The following is a 19,635-nucleotide window of genomic DNA, read 5'->3' as shown; positions in this document are numbered from 1 at the left end:
TAAAAGCAGGTCTTTGACTTTTAAAAGTTTCAAGGGCTTAAGGTGCAGACTGGTCCGTCTAAAAAACGGCCGACAACTTCTGATTGATTTTTTATTTTCCCCAATTCATTTTTGCATGATCCAACATAAAAATGCATCCACCACAATGTCACATAAATATTAATGCTCAGTTTCACATCGGCAGGCGCATTTAGTGGGAACAGAAACCAGAAATGTTCAGTATGCAGATAAGTTCTGAACAAACTAACAAAATATTTGCCCAGCTTTGTATGGAGGAATAATGGCCCTTGTTTCCACCCCCCGACCCCCCCGATAAACACCATCTTTGCCCCAGTTCCCTCTCTTACGCCTCCACGAACCCCCCCCCCCCCTCGTCAGGGCCTTTGTCAGCCCATCATCTATTCTCCACCCGGAGCCGTTCACAAGTTTATAAATTAAATATGAGAAACTTGTAAAAAGTTTAGAAGGAGAATTTAAAAAAGGAAAGGAAAAACATTAACAAAGAAGTGTTGGAAAGACTTTTTTGGGTTTTGAAAATGATTCCACTTGTATTTACTGTTACTAAACTCCTGATTTGACCCCCACCCCGATACACCCATGCTAACACCCCCGAACAACCACCTCATCCCTCCTCCTTCAGAACAAAAACCCCCTTACCCACAGAATTACTTGAGGACAATGGGCCAGCCAGGTCACCACGGTAACGGCCAGGAGGGGGTTGTGGGTAGTAGCAGCTGTTACATCAGATTAATTCAGATTCTGATAATCCCTCCTCCTTCTTCACCATCACCACACAGTCAGTACAAAACTTTTCCTCTACCCCCCTCGCCTCCCTCCGTCCCCTCTCCCTCTGCGCCCTCTTCCAGTCCCCCTAAGTTCGCCCGTCGCCTCACAGGCTCGTTATTTTTCCTCTTCCTGCTCTCCACCGGCCCTTTTCTCTCCCTCCTCCTCCTCAACGCAGTAACTCCTTCATCTCCAAGCAGTCGCTTGACTCAAAGTGAAGTTTTTCTCTGAGATTTTGGAGTGAAACGGACTCGGTGTGAGTACTGAGTTTCTGCGCCGACATTACCGAGAAAAAAACTGACAAAAATCACCCTAACTTCAGTAAGGACTAGGGCTGGGCGATTTTGGACAAAAATAAAATCCAGATTTTTTTCTCTGAAAACTCGATTTTCGATTTTGATTTTTTTGGTAAAACTACAAAAGACAATGGAATAAATTGTTTCAAATATTTTATCTTTATTTTTAAAGAAAAATAGCAAACAAATGTCCCTATTGGGAATGAAGTGCAATTGAAAGATACTGTAAATCCTCCTTGAGTTTAGTAAAGTGACAACATTTACAATTTTCTTGACCAAACAAAGATGACTAGACGAGCTCTGTCTGTAATGCAGCCAGCTGCAAAAAAGGAAAATCCATTTTCCGATTTTCCTTTTTTTAACATCGATTGTGATTAATAAATCCGATTTAGATTTAAAATCGATTAATCGCACAGCCCTAGTAAGGACACTCCTTGTTTTTGCTTTTCTTTTTTTTTCTTCTTCTTTTTAATTATTTGGGATATTTTTATTACAATGTGACGCCAACTCTTGTAAACATCACTCACCTTTCCAAACTGGTCAAAGTATTGCTTGACGTCCTCGATGGTTGTGTTTACTGACAGGCCACCCACAAAGATCTTCTTGGTTCGAGTCACCAGCTGGAAGACACAGAGAAGCACTCAGCAACTAAATCAATTACAAATACCAGCCTTTTACTACTTTTAAGTACACTCAGGACTGGGCCCAGCTGTCTGTATCTCTGCTGACGCCTCATTCTGAACGAGAAGAAACCTTTTGATTGGCCTATTGGATGATAAATGATACACAGTTCATGGAAACTGATCAAACCACTAAGTCCTTGTGATATCAGATCCTCCAGAAAGTATATAATTAACAAAGCATTATTCATTAGAAATTAAAATAAAAATAACTTATTTGCTGTCAGAAATAGCCAAATTAGACAAATTACCCACAATTCAACTAATTAATCAACTGGTCAGTCCAACACGACTACAAAGTGTGTAACCTTAAGGTGTAAACTGCAAGATTTCAAGTGAAAACCTACTTGAAACAGGTGAAAATTGTCAAATAACAAGTTATTTTTCTGGTAATGACTCTTGTTTTACGTGTAATGAGAGTTTTTGACTATACGTGAAAATAATATTTCGACTGTGCACACTGTTACCAACGTGACAATTTCCTATGTGTTTTACACAAATGGCAAATAAAAGCAATCAAATCAATAAAAGACTATCATCAACTTATTCAGATCTAGTTACAGTTACTGGTCGCTTGTTCAATCTCATAAGGGTATAGTATTTCTTCATAAAGGCTTTCCTTCAAAGCTAAAAAGACAAAGCAGACATTTGGGGCGGCATACAAGCTGAAGTTGTAAAAGTTTTAGTCATTGCATGCACATGTGGCCGGTGCTCGTCTTCATGGCGGTATGCAGCATTAGCTCAGACGAGCGACTGAAACAGTCGTTACGCAGAAACCTGCTGCAGACGACGCACCAACCCCGACACAAAACCTGACCCACCTTGGGCTGAGCTCTCCGGGGGAAGGCGACCTTTGGATCGATCTGCGGGAGAGAGGACACAGACACAGGCAGGACGGGTTAGTGAAGAGCTCCGGGACAGAGGGACCAGCAAACCTCTCGCCTTCCTTTAGTCCAGTCTGATATCAGTCTATTAGTGAAGAAAAAGGTCTGAAAAGACTCTGAAATAAAGAAGAACTCCTGGATACAGCCTGTTGCTCTTTTGCTAAATCAAAAATCATCCTTTCACATTTTTTTTTTTAACCTTAAAAAAGAAAAAGCTTTTACACTGCAAAAACTCAAAATCTTAACAAGCATATTTGTCTTATTTCTAGTTAAAATGTCAAATTTCTAGTCAAAAAATCTCATTACACTTAAAACAAGACTCATTACCAGAAAAATAACTTGTTATTTGACAATTTACACCTGTTTCAAGTAGATTTTCACTTGAAATAAGTAGAAAAAAATATGCCAATGGAACAAGATTTATCTTCTCATTACAAGCAAAAAAAATCTTGTTCCATTGGCAGATTTTTCTACTTATTTCAAGTGAAAATCTACTTGAAACAGGTGAAAATTGTCAAATAACAAGTTATTTTTCTGGTAATGACTCTTGTTTTAAGTGTAATGAGAGTTTTTGACTAAAACTGAGACATTTTAACTAGAAATAAGACAAATACTCTTGTTAAGATTTTGAGTTTTTGCAGTGTACAACCACAGAAAACATCACATGTAAAGTATGAGCTAAGATCAGCACACGCAGAGGCACAACACGACATTAAACTCTCACTATTAGACTTCCTCAGACTAATCCTGTTGTTTTATAACATTTCAAATGTTAACATGATAAACAATAAACAATGTTTATCTTATTTTGCGGATGTATTGCAGTCAAAGGAATTTTACAGCCACATTTGGTGGGGAATAAAAAAAACTAGAAAAAAAGGTTATAATTAAACAAGTTAAAATGATTGTGAAGTTTGTGCGAAGTTCTTCTGAAGTGGAGAAAACTCATTTTGAGAAAGTGGCCTTAAAAGATGTGGACAGTAAAAGTCCACCCTTTCAAACAAAAAAAAAAAGAAACCACAGATGATCTAAGATTTTAAATCATAAAATGATACACTATTTAATTTCCAGTACATTCAGTCATTTGAATCGCACGAATGACCAGTTGAGAAAGTAGCAAAATAAAAACTTACTGTATTTTTGCACAAAAGCAAACCAGCCCCCTAAATGTCAAAACTAAGCAGAGCTTAGTTTCCCCCCGTTAGTGTCTTGTTTGAGTAGAAAAGATGGTTGTATACTGTTGTATACCGCTTGTGTCCACTGCACCTTTTTTTTTACTTTCTCTTAAGCTGACCAGTCAGAAACAACCAACCATCTTTCAAAGTAACTCAAAAGGACTTGATCTTAGTACCAAAAGAGGGACTCTAAAACAGTCTCATAACATTTCAGACGTTGCACCATCGTGATCATTATTTCTTTTCTTTTCTTTTCTTTGTGCACAAAGGCACAGAATTGACAGCTTTTACTTAAGAGTTTGTTGATTTTAATCAAATTTTCAGTCTCTTTTACAACAACCCCTGTTTGAGTTTCTACGCTCGAAAGGAAAGTTTAACTGACGTTTTAAGAAATTAAAAGCTGTGTATTATGAACATTTTTGTTTTGTAAATAACTCAAACATTCTCTGTGAGACTAGAAATGGACAGATTTAAAAGAATTTGGGAAAGCTGGTTAAAGTACATAAACCCAATTAGGTCAGACTTTATCTGAGATGTACATCTTGGGAACAAATACCCCTATAGTTCATAGCTACAGATGTTGAAATGTTCTATTTCTTTTTATTTTATTTTATTTTATTTCATCATATTTGCAACATTGATGACATGGTAAAACCCTGTTAAGTCAACTGGTCATAAGGTTATAAACAGGCATAGTAATACTCAATCTTGATCCAAAGTAAAAGACAGAGGAATATTGTCATGTTTAATTATGTTACTGTACTACTGGGAAAAAGGGAAAAAAAAGAATCATTGTGTACCAGTTATATGCAGAATATATGTGAAAATGTTCAATAAAAAGAAGAAAAAACAAAAAAGTAAATAACTCAAACAATAAATAAAGAAAAAAAAAATAAAGAAATTATCCAGTAATTTCTGTGGAATTTCAGCAGCAATAATGTTTTTTATAAACGTGTGAAAATCTGTCTGAGGTTAAGGACATGCCTCATCTTCATTCTTGACTCGCACACGTTCACACATGTCACTGTGGCTCAACTGTATTTTTACTCCGCGGGTTATTTTTGTTTCTTTTGTTTTTATTTCGCTCCGTTTTAACTTCCTAAGAGCTGGTGCAATCTTTTTTTCTTGTTGCTATATTAAGATATAGAGAAAGAGAAAAAAAAAAAGTGACGTCCACAATGGTGTGCACCGGGCCTTAGGAGGCTGAACACGTTCATCCTCGTAGACGGGAATGTGAGCGTGGGCTCAGGTGGAATGCCTGGGAATGTCCAGTTTCCAGCCTCCATCGTCACCAGCGTGTGACATGTGATCTCCTGGAATCTCTCACGGCCACCACAATCACAAACACACTTCACCTCCTCGGCGAGGAGGGTCGAGAGCGTGTCGCAGGGACGGTGAGAGCGCCGAGCAGGGAGGATGAAGAAGATGAGCGCTGTCAATCATGACTGACAGGTGAAAGACGGTTTTTGGTTGTTTGTGTGTTTGTGCCCGCTAAGGATGTGCGGTATGGACTAAAAAATGTATCACGATCATTTCTGGCATTTATCCCGATAACGATAAAAATGACGATAAAAAAAAAAACCAATTCAACTCCACCAAAACACTGCTCTAAAAGATACTAAATATTACTAAACTACACCAGTTAAGTAGAATTGATAAAAACCAATTAAATGAGTTACACCTGTACTGCAAAACTGGAATGACTCATTGCTCTCAGATCCGCCTTCCTTCCTTCCTTCCTTCCTTCCTTCCTTTCTTTCTTTCTTTCTTTCTTTCTTTCTTTCTTTCTTTCTTTCTTTCTTTCTTTCTTTCTTTCTTTCTTTCTTTCTTTCTTTCTTTCTTTCTTTCTTTCTTTCTAGGGTTGCCAACCGTTCCTTGAAAAACGGAATCGTCCCGTATTCTTTCTGGCTCATTTCTTTCCTTCCTTCCTTCCTTCCTTCCTTCCTTCCTTCCTTCCTTCCTTCCTTCCTTCCTTCCTTCCTTCCTTCCTTCCTTCCTTCCTTCCTTCCTTCCTTCCTTCCTTCCTTCCTTCCTTCCTTCCTTCCTTCCTTCCTTCCTTCCTTCCTTCCTTCCTTCCTTCCTTCCTTCCTTCCTTCCTTCCTTCCTTCCTTCCTTCCTTCCTTCCTTCCTTCCTTCCTTCCTTCCTTCCTTCCTTCCTTCCTTCCTTCCTTCCTTCCTTCCTTCCTTCCTTCCTTCCTTCCTTCCTTCCTTCCTTCCTTCCTTCCTTCCTTCCTTCCTTCCTTCCTTCCTTCCTTCCTTCCTTCCTTCCTTCCTTCCTTCCTTCCCGTACGTTGTGCGTGGATTTAACACAGAACCATAAATCAGCTTTACACAAAAACGTCATCAACGGTAATTTATCGTTTTTACCGCATGGTGACAAATTCTTACCATGGGGAATTTTTTTGACGGTATATCGTGAACGGTAAAATATCACCCATTCCTAGTGCCCGCTTGCTTTTGCCTCCCTCAGATTTTTCAAGGAAGAGATGACAACGACGGAGACTTTTTATTGTCCTGCTCACACTCAGGCGATCCAGATCCTCCTCTGTTCTGCAGTTCTTTAGGTTCTTTAGGTGTGTGCACCGGGAAGAAGATGAGCTGGACTGTTCTCACCAACGTTAAGTCTTTAGAGGAAAATCTCAACCCCATAACTTAAACACAAATCCCAGTCACATTCAAAACAAAAAAAAACAAAAGAAAAAAAAGAAGTGATTCTTTACTTTGACTTTTATTTCTTTGGAGACAATATGGACCCAAGATATTTTATGTCTCTTTTCTTTTAAAATCAGCTTAAATTAAGTTGTTAATCTACATCCACTCCTGCATTTCAGGCCTGATATTCATTCCAGTAAAAGTTGGCACAGAGGCTAATTATTCTTGTGAGAAGGTGAAAAAATTTTAACAGGTGACGGAAAAAAAGATTTTTTAGGAACCTTTCTTAACTGCACAATATCATCCGAGGAATCTGGAGGAATTTGGTTGCATTCAAAGGACGGCCGGTCTGAGCTGGACACCTGTGATCGCTGCTCCCTCAGAAGCCGCTGCATCAAGAACAGTCATTCATCAATAGCTGATATAACTGCATGGGAAAGGGATTCCTCTGGAGAAACCTTTGACGTGCACCACAATACAGCTACATTCACAACTGCCACTTATAACTCCATGGTACAAAAAGAGGCCTCGCGTTAACTTCATCCAGAGACGGTGTTCACATCTTTGGGCTCGGAGGCGTCTGTAACGGACCGTCGCAGAACGGAAACGTGTAATCTGAGCAGGCAAACCTAATATTATTGAACTTTTTTTTATACAAGGTAGGCGCAGTGAGCGCCAGAACAAATTCAGTCCAATTGGCAAAGGTCTTTCATGGCACCTTTAATGCAGAAATGTACGTGGGGATGACGCCTTGTAAAGTGAAGAAAGATGCCTCTTTTCCAGGGATGTCCATGTATTTTTCAACAAGACAATGCAAACATGCATTCTGAAAACGCAGGACAAAGGCCTGTCTGAGGAAGAAGAGGCTAAAGGAACCCGACCGACTGCCCGACGTCCAGACCTGCACAGAATTTTGCAGTTGAAAAATACATCAATGACGACTCTATACGGTTGCACATACGTCTGCAAGAAGAGCAGGACAAAGTGGCGCCAGAAATGCTTTATCACCAGAGGTGTCAAGTAACAAAGTACAAATACTTCGTTACCTTACTTAAGTAGAAATTTTGGTTATCTATACTTCACTGGAGTAATTATTTTTCAGACGACTTTTTACTTTTACTCCTTACATTTTCACACAATTATCTGTACTTTTTACTCCTTACATTTTAAAAACAGCCTCATTACTCTATTTCATTTCGGCCTTTAAAAAAAAACTATCCAGTTAAATTGCTCCATCCGGATAGAGTGAATTTGGTTGTGGTTGTTTCAGATGTTCTTGTCCAGTTTTGTTCTTACATCCGTTCCCTCAGATTCCTGCAACTAAACTTGGATGTACATTCCAATAAAGGTTAGGATAAATGATAACATGCCTCTGAAGTTTGACTTTTTGCACCATTACAATACTTATAGGCAACTAGTCATCATATCTGCTGCTCTCTGAAACACATGTTAATGCTCAATAGTCACATATATGGTTCTTTAATATATTTGCATTATACTAAGATGCATTCATTTTCAATGGCTTTTGTCCTTAATGGCTTTTTTCCCCCTTACATTACTTTTACTTTTATACTTTAAGTAGTTTTGAAACCAGTACTTTTATACTTTTACTTGAGTAAAAAACTTGAGTTGATACTTCAACTTCTACAGGAGTATTTTTAAACTCTAGTATCTATACTTCTACCTGAGTAATGAATGTGAATACTGAAGACCCCTCTGTTTATCACTGCATGTGATCAACGCGACAAAGTATTCTAAGTGTTGAGACGAGGAATGGCAGCATTACAAAGTGGTAAAAGTTTCACCGCCCCAACTTTTCTTGGAATGTTTTAGGGCCCTGGAGTATAATAAACAACGTTCTTCAATGAATAAAATGACAAGAAAAAAACAAAACAAACAGGAAAACCACAGATCCATGCTACAATATTTGCAAATAAATAAAAGTCAAAGTAAATATCAGAATTGGTGTTAGTGTGTGAGTGTGTTTGCGTGTGTGCGTGTGCGTGTGCGTGTGCGTGTGCGTGTGCGTGTGTGTGTGTGTGTGTGTGTGTGTGTGTGTGTGTGTGTGTGTTAAACATTTTCCATATCATCCCGACTTCTTTGTGATTTATGTTTCTAAAACCTTAGACTGGCTCCTGTTGTGCAGAAGTCGGATGAACGTCACCAAGGTTAAGATTGGAAAAAAAAAAAAAACACCACGCCATGAAGATGCATTCATGGACAGGCCGTAACATTGGAATTTGAGACCTCTATATTAGTCTATACTGGTCTAACAGAGCTAGAGAACAACTAGACTACGCCACCTCGTACTGCTGTTACACTACCAGATGGTGAGACAGTACAGCGCTATGATTAGTCCATAACCAACTACAGTAGAGAGCTACAGCCTCTACGGTAAACCACATGCGTTTACCAGAATAAACGACGAAAAAGTGTTGTTTCTAACAAGAGTTGACATCACCGCAGTTTTGTAATGGTCTTGTTCTGTTTGACACTTCTGTTCTAGAGAGCAGAGTGAGAAGACTATAGGCTAAGACTTTAGGATCAGATGCAGAATCTACTGTTTAGTCTCTATGGTGGCTAGACTACTCTGATAGTCACCTCCGGTCACCAACCCTCCTGATGTCCAACACTCCTGTGCACATTCAAAAACAAACAGACACACACACACAAACAAACAAAATCAAACAAATGGCAGCGCACAGCAACATCCGAGGGGGGGAAACTGTGGACATTCAACAGATGAAGTTGCCAGATCAATGAGACGGGTTTGTTTCGTGGGGAAACACTGTTGATCAGAGTGAAACTGATGGATATACTTCACTTTTTTCTCACATTAAAGGAGCATGAGGCAGGATTTATGAAAAAAATTCGCATACGTTTTAAGTTTCCTAGTAATAATGTCAGATGAAGCGTTCCAAACCAAAAAGAATGAGCCCTCTAGCGTATCTCTCCGTTGCCTTGAACAGGCTGTGTGCTGCAAAATGTGCTGCAATTCCGGACCGGAATTTCCCGCGCTGTTCTGCGGATGTGACGTCACATGACGCTGCATGCACGTTCTCGGCGGTGCACGAGTAAACATTGGATACGCGTTTGAGTCATGGAGGCAGCTTCAACTTGAATTGGGACTGAAAACAGATGCTGACATGGCTCATCTCCTACTGACCAAGTAAGATAACATTGTAAGTCATATTTAGAGCTTGATTTGAACGGCGTTCCCTTTGCCGACTTCGCTGTTGGCTGCAGGAACCCCGACGGTCGTCGTCGCGCTAATGAGTCTCATTTCTTATTCTTGCCTCATGCACCTTTAAGTTAATGTTGTACTTACCTAAAAAAATCTGAGTTTAGGATGTTTTGCATACAAAGATTATTTTTGACATGAAATCTGGTCAGGTGTGCGAGAGCTGAAACCTCGTGAGAGCGTACGCTCTAACAGAAAAAAACTTGGGAAATCCTCCAACAGAAAGATGTGCGAAACGACTTTAAAGTCTCTGAGGTGTTCGTTGTTTAGAGAGTGACTTCGCCACACTTTCGCACTCACTTTAAGGTAACAGGGAAGGAGCTGAGTGCAATTCCAAGAAAGGTTTATGAAATCAGGGCAATCCCCTTTAACCCGCTGCACCCCAGCTACGCAACAGTTGGCTGAGCGTGCTGCCCGTCATGGCCTGAGCCGGGGCCGCGCTCAACGCAACCTGCCGATTGGGCGGCACTCGAGATCTCACAGGAACAACTCAAGCTTGATGACTCCAATCCTATTAGTTAGGAGAGCCATAGTAATCACAGATGGGGTTATCCTAACCCCCCACCACCACTGCCGCCGCTGCCTTCCCCCAACTTGCAGCACTCGGCTCAGTGTTGGAGCAGTTGAGGGGTCAGCACAAATGCCTCCTCTGTGAGACCTTTGTCATGAAACTCTCTTCTAAGATGGAAACTTTGTCTTACAAAAGGTGCACCTTGCGTCAGCTGCTGCGGGGAAGCTGGACGTGTCGTGCAACCCGGAAAGGGCGACCGCTTGTTGCTTAAATCACGGCCAAATAAAACCCTGCTGCTGCACTGTACCGGTCAAAACTGGACCATCATCCGTCCTTCAACACAATAAGCACCAATAAATTCTTCTCCAGCGCTGTATTTGCTCTTCAGCGTCACGGCTGTGCAAAGCTCTGTTAATTCCAGCGCTGGAGTGGTTCAGTCAGTCACAGCATGGCACATTCTTTCTGTTGCCACTGGAGAACCTTTCTCTCTCCCCTCGCTAACAGGATAACCTGCCTGCGCGGGAGGGGGAGCAGTCTAAAAGGCCTACTCTACTCACCATCCAAACCCCGTGGCTGATCACTGAGCCCTCTCTCCGTGGCAAACACGCACTTGCCGAGGCCGCCACGGGCCACCGACACCACGAAGGACTAGACATAAAGAGCCCTGCCACAAACCACAAACCACCAAAGATTTGACCAATTTGAGAGAGAAAAATCTTGGAACGAACAAGACCAAAATGATCATCTGTTAAGTCGCTGCGAAGTGAACTTCATAAGCTGTTTATCTGGAGAGGCAACAAGAGGATAAAGTGTTTGCACCAAAGCCTCCACTCTTTCTTGGCTGTTTATGCCATTTTGAATTCTGGTATCCAAGAAATGGCTGTAAATGATGTGCATTGTTAACTTTTTCTCTTTTTTTTTGTGACAGAGCCATTCGTCAACTATGGCAGAGGAGGGGGAGAAGGGGTGTCACTATGGAAACGAACCCCATGGTGAGTTAGTGGTGTCCAACCATGATGGTCCCACTTGTCATAGCTGTCTTGCCTGCAAGTGACACTAACAGCACTGGGCGACGATGCAAACCCGGGAAGAAGGAGACTGAGACGAGCGTCTCTTCTCTTTCAGACAACTTCCACTTCTTGATCATTTTGAATCCATTATAACAAAAATTGCCCAAGGTTGTTAAAAGTTTGAACAGCCCACGTATCTTTTCCTCATCCATTTCCAATCTTTGCAACCTGTACTCGTCTTTTAAATAATTGCAAAGGTGCAATGCTCAAAGCACAAAGGGAGAAAGAAGAAATAGCCTCCCCTCATTTCAATACAGTGACTAACCCGCAGCCATCACCACTCCCACTGAGGAGAGAGGCGGGGGCAGTGGTCCCTATGGCGACCAACGGGCCACATTGTTCCCAGACCAGCCCACATTCATTACAGACAAAAAGAGACATACACAATCACACACACACTTTGCAAACGCGGGCCATTAATACATTTCAAGTTGCAATTCACACAGGTGAAAGGACCCGATATGGTGCTACTAAGGCAATCCTCACTAAACTCACAGTTTTATTCCCTGTGACATCCACAGGAAGCTCGCAGGAGTTTCGATGGTATAGGCCTTCACACCTAGATCGTTTCAGGTTACATTTACTTGTTCCATTGAGAAACTTTTTCCAGGTCAATTCCACCCCTTGGGGGGGGAGAAATAAAACAGTCTTGGTTCAGTCTTCCAAGAGGCCAAATCAAAGATTGGCAGCGAATAAAACCCTGTCCTGTTTCCCTTGTTTCTATGGAAATTGACACTGGGTGACATTTTCTTGCCTTGTTTTGGCCGAGGAGAGATGAGAGAGGGAGCACTTTCTCCCATGTGTCTGAATAACGATTTTTATCAAGTAAAGCGTTTGCAGCGAACGCAGACATGAGCCTGCAGCCGCCGCACTGTGCATTAATGACACAGAGTGAGGAAAACATCAGCCCGGTCAAATCTTAGTAAACACTCTAAAATGCAGCAATGTTACACCTCGCTAACGGATCATTGGAAAATCCACTAATCAAACACTGAGCAATAGGATTAGCCAATGGTGGGAAGTAAACACAGAGAACTCACTGTTTTGGAGTCCAACTCGTGCCTGGTTTGAGCCAAAACTTTATCCACGCCGGCCTGATCAACAAAGGTGACGAATCCAAACCCTCTGCAGACATGAGGGGAGAAGGCATTACTGACACAGGAACCGATGTTGACATGTAATGATACATTATGAGCAGAGAGGAATCACGGAGGCCAGATAAACTTTCAGCTCCAGCAGAGGAGCCAGGCTCTGCAGCTCCCTCACCTCGAGCGCTTGGTAACCGGATCTCGCATCACCATACACTCTTTCACTTCGCCGTACTTGCAGAAGTACTCCTTCAGACCCTCTGGGAGACAAAACAAGGTGAAGTGAAGGCACAGTCATACCGGGGATGATCCTACAGGTTAAACACGTAATAACCTTTTCATTAAAAAGTTCTTAAGGAGAGTCGCTCTGCTGAGATTTTTCTCGTCGGAGAGGATTTTTTCCTTCATTAAATCAAAAAATAAACGTATCCAGGTTCTCAAAAAACTTACAAAAAGTTTCAAATACAATCCTCCCTTTAATTTCCAACAAAAACAATTTAATACGACACTTATAACAGACTTTTATGACTCCCTCTATGGTAGTTATGAATGGGTGCATTCATCCTGAAGCAGGTTTAATGTGTAAAACTCAAAAAGGGAAAGCAAACAATATTCCAAAAAAGCAAATAAAAATATTAAGGAGTATGTGACTTTTCTTTTTTTTTTTATTTTTTTTTTTAGAAAAATAAATAAATCTTATTTGTTGCATCCAATCCCTGCCATGATTTTTCTAAAGATATAGTGACATGTGAGTAGAGCCAGTGATGGAAACAGATTTACCTTGTGTAGTTTGCCAGCTGAGTCCACCTATGAACATTTTACTAAGGAAAAAAACAAAAAAAAGGAGAGAAAATATTGGTTTACACAGTCAAAAATACACAAAACACAAACAGTGAAATTAGTTCAGCGTTCATGCGCTTACACCTTAATAACAAAGACATTACTGAAGTCTGTAAAGCGCAATGAAGGAGAGTTTTGCAGAGTTTTTTTGCATGAAGGTGCATGCAGAAAACCGGGCTTGTTTTGCAGGTAAAAAGAAAGTTAAGAAAGCAAGTTTAGTGTTTTTTTGCTGGTTTACCAGGGGTCGTGGGGGGAGTCCGTGGTGGACACTAGGCAGGTCTGGCTCCCTTCCGTCTCCATGGCGAGTCCTCGCGTCTCTGGTGCGTGTGTGCGTCTGTCTGCCTGCCTGAGTGTGTGTGTGAGTGTGTGTGAGTGTGTGTCCGGTCCGAGCTGTGCGGGGAAACAGGCGGAGAGCGAGTGAGAGGAGCTGCTTGCTGGGCGGGTTTGGCCCGGGGAGCGGGCCAGATGCGGGGCTGGGACCAGCGGGCTGGCTGGGGCCAAGACTCCACCTCCACCATTAAATCGACGCAGAGCCTTACGGCGTAGGGTACGCGTTGACGCGCAACGTACGGTGCGCGTCAACGCGTACCCTACGCCGTAGGCGTAACGCGGGACCATGAATCAAAAGATACCTGGTAGTCGGCCGGAGCCGCTTCCGGTGGAGACCTTCAAAATAAAACCCCTCTGCAGCTGGCGCGGTGTTCAAAGAAACAAAAGACCACGTGGGTCATGGGCAGCACCTGCCACGTCTTTGATATCAAATCAAAGCCAATAATAAACTACATTGTATCATCTCACGAATGCCAAGAGACAGCCTTATTTATTTATTTATTTATTTATTTACAATAGATTCTTACAACAATAGTCCCAAATAATACAGAATACAGTATACAGAATATAATACTGTCTCAGAAAATTAGAATATTGTGATTTCCTGTAATGCAATTACAAAAACAAAAATGTCATACATTCTGGATTCATTACAAATCAACTGAAATATTGCAAGCCTTTTATTATTTTAATATTGCTGATCATGGCTTACAGCTTTAAAAAACTCAAATATCCTATCTCAAAAAATGTGAATATTCTGGGAAACTTAATCTTAAACTGTAAGCCATAATCAGCAATATTAAAATGATAAAAGGCTTATTTCAATATTTCAGTTGATTTGTAATGAATCCAGAATGTATGACAATTTAGTTTTTTTAATTGCATTACAGAAAATAAAGAACTTTATCACAATATTCTAATTTTCTGAGACAGTCCTGTATATGTAGATAGATAGATAGATAGATAGATAGATAGATAGATAGATAGATAGATAGATAGATAGATAGATAGATAGATAGATAGATAGATAGATAGATAGATAGATAGATAGATAGATAGATAGATAGATAGATAGATAGATAGATAGATAATAAATTACAGGTTGTTGATGAAAACGAGGTAGCAGCAGCTGTGAGAATTGTATTATGAATAATGAATCATCCTAAATATCAAGTCTGCATGATTTGCATAGTTTATGTTACATGCTTTATGTTGCATGATGTCATTATTAGCCCTTGGCCCTGTGTCTTCCCCTGCCACCTCACTCCACCACCCACTGGGGCGTTACACACTTTGATGGAACCATGAAAAAAAAGGGGTTGCTCAGTCTATTGACGTGACTCCTTGGGAGCAGCAGCAGATTCTGTGGTTGCTAATGAAAGGGCTAGGATAGTCCACAATGATCAGCAGTTTGTTCAGTGTGCTCATCTCTGCCACTAACACCAAAGAGTCCAGCTTCCACAGAGCCCGCCCAGCTGATCAGTTCATAACTGCTAACTCAACTTTGATGACGCGCCTATCAAACATGCATAAATCCAGTGTGTCAGTAGTGAGGTACAGGACTGTCTCAGAAAATTAGAATATTGTGATAAAGTTCTTTATTTTCTGTAATGCAATTGAAAAAACAAAAATGTCTTACATTCTGGATTCATTACAAATCAACTGAAATATTGCAAGCCTTTTATTATTTTAATATTGCTGATCATGGTTTACAGTTTAAGATTAAGATTCCCAGAATATTCTAATTTTTTGAGATAGGATATTTGAGTTTTCTTAAGCTGTAAGCCATGATCAGCAATATTAAAATAATAAAAGGCTTGCAATATTTCAGTTGTTTTCTAATGAATCCAGAATGTATGACATTTTTGCATTACAGAAAATAAAGGACTTTATCACAATATTCTAATTTTCTGAGACAGTCCTGTATATGATAATTTACTAGAAAAGTGGATCATTGCAATCTTCATTACCACACGTTTGAATCTCAATCCCACAGTCATTCACTTATCGGTTTGTTTATAAAAACTGAGTTAATGGAATAAAATACAACACAATCTTAGTCAGTGTATTTTGGAGAGTACAGAAATTTGACCTTAAAAAATAAAGCCTGAAGTTTAAGATTGTCCTCTTTGTCTGTTTCGGATGGATACATATATTCAGCCATTATTATGAAAAGCATCCTCCAACTTCCGGTAACACTGACTAACTTGATACAACTAATAGTTGAGATAAAGAGATTTCAGACACGATTTACAGATAAAGGAAGAAACCTGTGGTGATATCCTGACTTGTTTAAGCACTTTAAAATTGTTCAAGCTACCAATTTGACAGACTAAAGACTGCAGTTTCATTTCTGACACACGACAGGCCGACCAAACTTAATCCCAACTGTATTCTACCATTATAACAACACTGTGCAGCTTTATGATAACTTGTGGTTCATCGTATAAGTCGTCTTGTTTATTTTCATGTACTTTTCATCCCTGATATCGTCTCATCTATTAACCGTAATGTCACTAAACTTTAAACAGGCTTATTGCTAAATCACTTGACGGGAAAAGCTGATGTGTCCTGCAATGCAGTGCCAGCAAAAAATGTGTCCATCTGTCTTGATACACCTTTTATATTGCAAACTGTCTTATGCAATGCAGTATAACGGGGCATTTGTGTGCTGTGTGCTCATTCATTGCTGGGGTTTAAGTACTTAATTAGTACCAAAGCCAGCTCCAGCTAATCTTCTCAACACTGCCTCAACATGTGATCTGCTAACTAATGTTAAGGCCAATCAATAGCCTGAGCAATTCAAATATAGGCAATGTCGGACATGACTTAAGGTGGATATAAACTGAAAATAGTCCTAGGTGAGAATCCTAACTGTAGTTAGGAGCAACCTTTAAAGTCCATTTAGCTTTTTCTTTGAGCGTGTTAACTCTGCCAGCCATAAGTAGTACGTCCCCACAATGCACTCCAATTTATAAAGACACAGCGAGCTCAGAGTGCACAACACAGAGTGTGCAGACAAAGATTTATACTTGTGATTGTCCTCTCCAACGCCATCCATCTTCATTGAGCATTGTAACTATAGTGTCCTGCCTGCACAGTCCTGCTCTCTGAAGATGAACAGATGAAGCTTTGGAAGTGGGACAGGGGCTATTTGGACAGGAATTAAGGGGTGTGTTAAATTTCTGCATGCATGATCAATGGGGTTGAATAGTGGGGTTGAGGGTGGGGAGTGGAGGGGCAGCAAACTCGGCCGAGGCGGTGACAGAGCGAGAGAGAGCTAGCGGCGAGAACACACACACAGGCGGCAAGCAATAGTTCACTAATGAGAGATGGACAGTGTGGATTGTGACTCAATCCCAATCAGCGCAGCTTTGAGTTCTCTGGAGAGGGAAAATGCAAGCTCTAATGTGTGCTGCATGTGTTTCTTTTTGATAAACCCAGCTTGTGTGGTGGAGCATTACTCACAGCGGTATCTGAGCTGTTGGAAGTCCACACACACTGCCCTCTGTCCGTTTGGGTGAGGAGTTTCCTCTCAATAGCACAATAGGACTTAATTACAGGTCAGTGGCATGTCTCATGGAGATAGAGGGAGCTCTGTTACCCTTCCAAATACAGTATAATGCCATCTTCCCCAGGGTGGGGTGGGGTAACAGGAGCTCTGCCACAAAAAGGTGCTGATAGGCTCCGACTAGGGATGGGATAAGGTGATCCAGGCAGAGAAAGTGAGAGTTTTACACTGAAAAGAGATGGAAAGATAAAAGACGACATTATGTCTTAGAGGTTTTCGCCCATTTAAGTTCTGTCCTCTTTCCTCTGCAGTTCCCCTCCAAGTTCTCATTATTGCCAACTTTCATTGACTGAGATCTGGATCTAAGTGCACAAGGGCACCTGTGGTAACAATTACAGTGAGTTTAACGCCACCTGTGGGAGCTGCTTTAACATGGTCAATGTTTAATACTGAAATGATTAAGTCAGTGTGTGTATAAAATGTGCAATAAGTGTGATTTAAAACACAAACAAGTAAGTAAACTGGTAATGTCAATATGTGTGTAAAACAAACATAAATCCTCAGTCCTCAGATATGCTTCTCAAACACAGCACATAACGTAGCTTGGATCATTTTCCCAGAATGCTTTTAGCATTTCTACCAAGGATGAACTTCAAGCTTCATTAAACCAAATATACTCAAATAAGATCACCTAAATGTATGTCCACTGAACAGAAATGCACAAAACACTATATTATTTATTAGCTTACGCTATCATTCCTACCCATTTTATTTTTCTCTGTTCGATAATACGACTCTTCCTTCCTTCCTTCCTTCCTTCCTTCCTTCCTTCCTTCCTTCCTTCCTTCCTTCCTTCCTTCCTTCCTTCCTTCCTTCCTTCCTTCCTTCCTTCCTTCCTTCCTTCCTTCCTTCTTTCCTCCTGCTCTCTCCTTCTTTCTTCCCTTCCTCTTTTCTCCTTTCCTTCCTTCCTTCCTTCCTTTCTTCCTTCATTCCTTCCTTCCTTCCTTCCTTCATTCCGTCCTTCCTTCCTTCCTCCCTCCCTCCCTTCCTTCCTTCCTTCCTTCCTTCCTTCCTTCCTTCCTTCCTTCCTTCCTTCCTTCCTTCCTTCCTTCCTTCCTTCCTTCCTTTCTTTTTTCCCTTCCTTCCTTCTTTCCTCCTGCTCTCTCCTTCCTTCTTCCCTTCCTATTTTCTCCCTTCCTTCCTTCTTTCCTTGTTTTCTCCCTCCCTTCCTTCCTTCCTTCCCTCCTTCCTTCCTTCCTTCCTTCCTTCCTTCCTTCCTTCCTTCCTTCCTTCCTTCCTTCCTTCCTTCCTTCCTTCCTTCCTTCCTTCCTTCTTTTCTCCCTTCCTTCCTTCCATCCTTCTTTTCTCCCTTCCTTCTTTCCTCCCTTCCTTCTTTTCTTCCTTCCTTCCTTCCCTCCTTCCTTCCTTCTTTTCTCCCTTCCTTCCTTCCTTCTATCCTTCTTTTCTCCCTTCCTTCTTTCCTCCCTTCTTTCTTTTCTTCCTTCCTTCCTTCCTTCCTTCCTTCCTTCCTTCCTTCCTTCCTTCCTTCCTTCCTTCCTTCCTTCTTTTCTCCCTTCCTTCCTTCCTTCCTTCCTTCTTTTCTCCCTTCCTTCCTTCCTTCCTTCCTTCCTTCCTTCCATCCTTCTTTCCTCCCTTCTTTCTTTTCTTCCTTCCTTCCTTCCTTCCTTCCTTCCTTCCTTCCTTCCTTCTTTTCTCCCTTCCTTCCTTCCTTCCTTCCATCCTTCTTTTCTCCCTTCCTTCTTTCCTCCCTTCCTTCCTTCCTTCCTTCCTTCTTCCCTTCCTATTTTCTCCCTTCCTTCCTATTTTCTCCCTTCCTTCCTTATTTCCTTGTTTTCTTCCTTCCTTCCTTCCTTCCTTCCTTCCTTCCTTCCTTCCTTCCTTCCTTCCTTCCTTCCTTCCTTCCTATTTTCTCCCTTCCTTCCTATTTTATCCCTTCCTTCCTTATTTCCTTGTTTTCTTCCTTCTTTCCTTCCTTCTTTTCTCCCTTCCTTCCTTCATTCCATCCTTCTTTTCTCCCTTCCTTCCTTCCTTCCTTCCTTCCTCCCTTCCTTCCTTCCTTCCATCCTTCTTTTCTCCCTTCCTTCCTTCCTTCTTCCTTCCTTCCTTCCTTCCTTCCTTCCTTCCTTCCTTCCTTCCTTCCTTCCTTCCTTCCATCCTTCTTTTCTCCCTTCCTTCCTTCCTCCTTCCTTCCTTCCTTCCTTCCTTCCTTCCTTCCTTTGTTCCTTCCTTCCTTCCTATTTTCTCCCTTCCTTCCGTATTTCCTTGTTTTCTTCCTTCCTTCCTTCCTTCCTTCCTTCCTTCCTTCCTTCCTTCCTTCCTTCCTTCCTTCCTTCCTTCCTTCCTTCCTTCCTTCCTTCCTTCCTTCCTTCCTTCCTTCCTTCCTTCCTTCCTTCCTCCCTCCCTTCTTCTCTTCCTCCTTCCTTGACCCAAAGACAGCACAAGGGTTAAACACATAAAAACCTGAAGAAACAAATTACCCAAATGTCAATTGTAAATATTTTATCTTTCACAAAAATGTGTGTGCAGGCCAGATTTAACAGCTGTGATAATGTT

The 19,635-nt window shown here is 41.2% G+C and overlaps 1 protein-coding gene across 11 annotated transcripts in view; it reads right to left on the bottom strand.

The window, feature by feature from the left end:
* msi1b (musashi RNA binding protein 1b) overlaps positions 1 to 13,714 on the bottom strand; it is a 32,787-nt gene extending 19,073 nt beyond the window's left edge. For 3 of the 11 annotated variants that reach the window (XM_061730387.1, XM_061730389.1, XM_061730398.1), the window contains exons 1-6: positions 13,459 to 13,711; positions 13,161 to 13,201; positions 12,559 to 12,640; positions 12,333 to 12,417; positions 2,581 to 2,622; positions 1,607 to 1,699 (exon numbers count right to left, since the gene is read on the bottom strand). In XM_061730387.1, coding sequence (XP_061586371.1) covers positions 1,607 to 1,699; positions 2,581 to 2,622; positions 12,333 to 12,417; positions 12,559 to 12,640; positions 13,161 to 13,201; positions 13,459 to 13,520 — 405 coding nt within the window. In that variant the 5' untranslated portion in view covers positions 13,521 to 13,711. Of the gene's footprint in view, positions 1 to 1,606; positions 1,700 to 2,580; positions 2,623 to 12,332; positions 12,418 to 12,558; positions 12,641 to 13,160; positions 13,202 to 13,458 lie in introns of all 11 variants that reach the window. The other 8 variants (XM_061730395.1, XM_061730396.1, XM_061730388.1 and 5 more) reach the window with 6 other exon arrangements.
* Positions 13,715 to 19,635: the final 5,921 nt, after the last annotated feature.

The sequence above is a fragment of the Cololabis saira genome, chromosome 9, assembly GCF_033807715.1.
Source record: "Cololabis saira isolate AMF1-May2022 chromosome 9, fColSai1.1, whole genome shotgun sequence".
In the NCBI taxonomy this organism is placed as follows: domain Eukaryota; kingdom Metazoa; phylum Chordata; class Actinopteri; order Beloniformes; family Belonidae; genus Cololabis; species Cololabis saira.
This window is presented reverse-complemented; position numbering and strand designations above follow the sequence as displayed.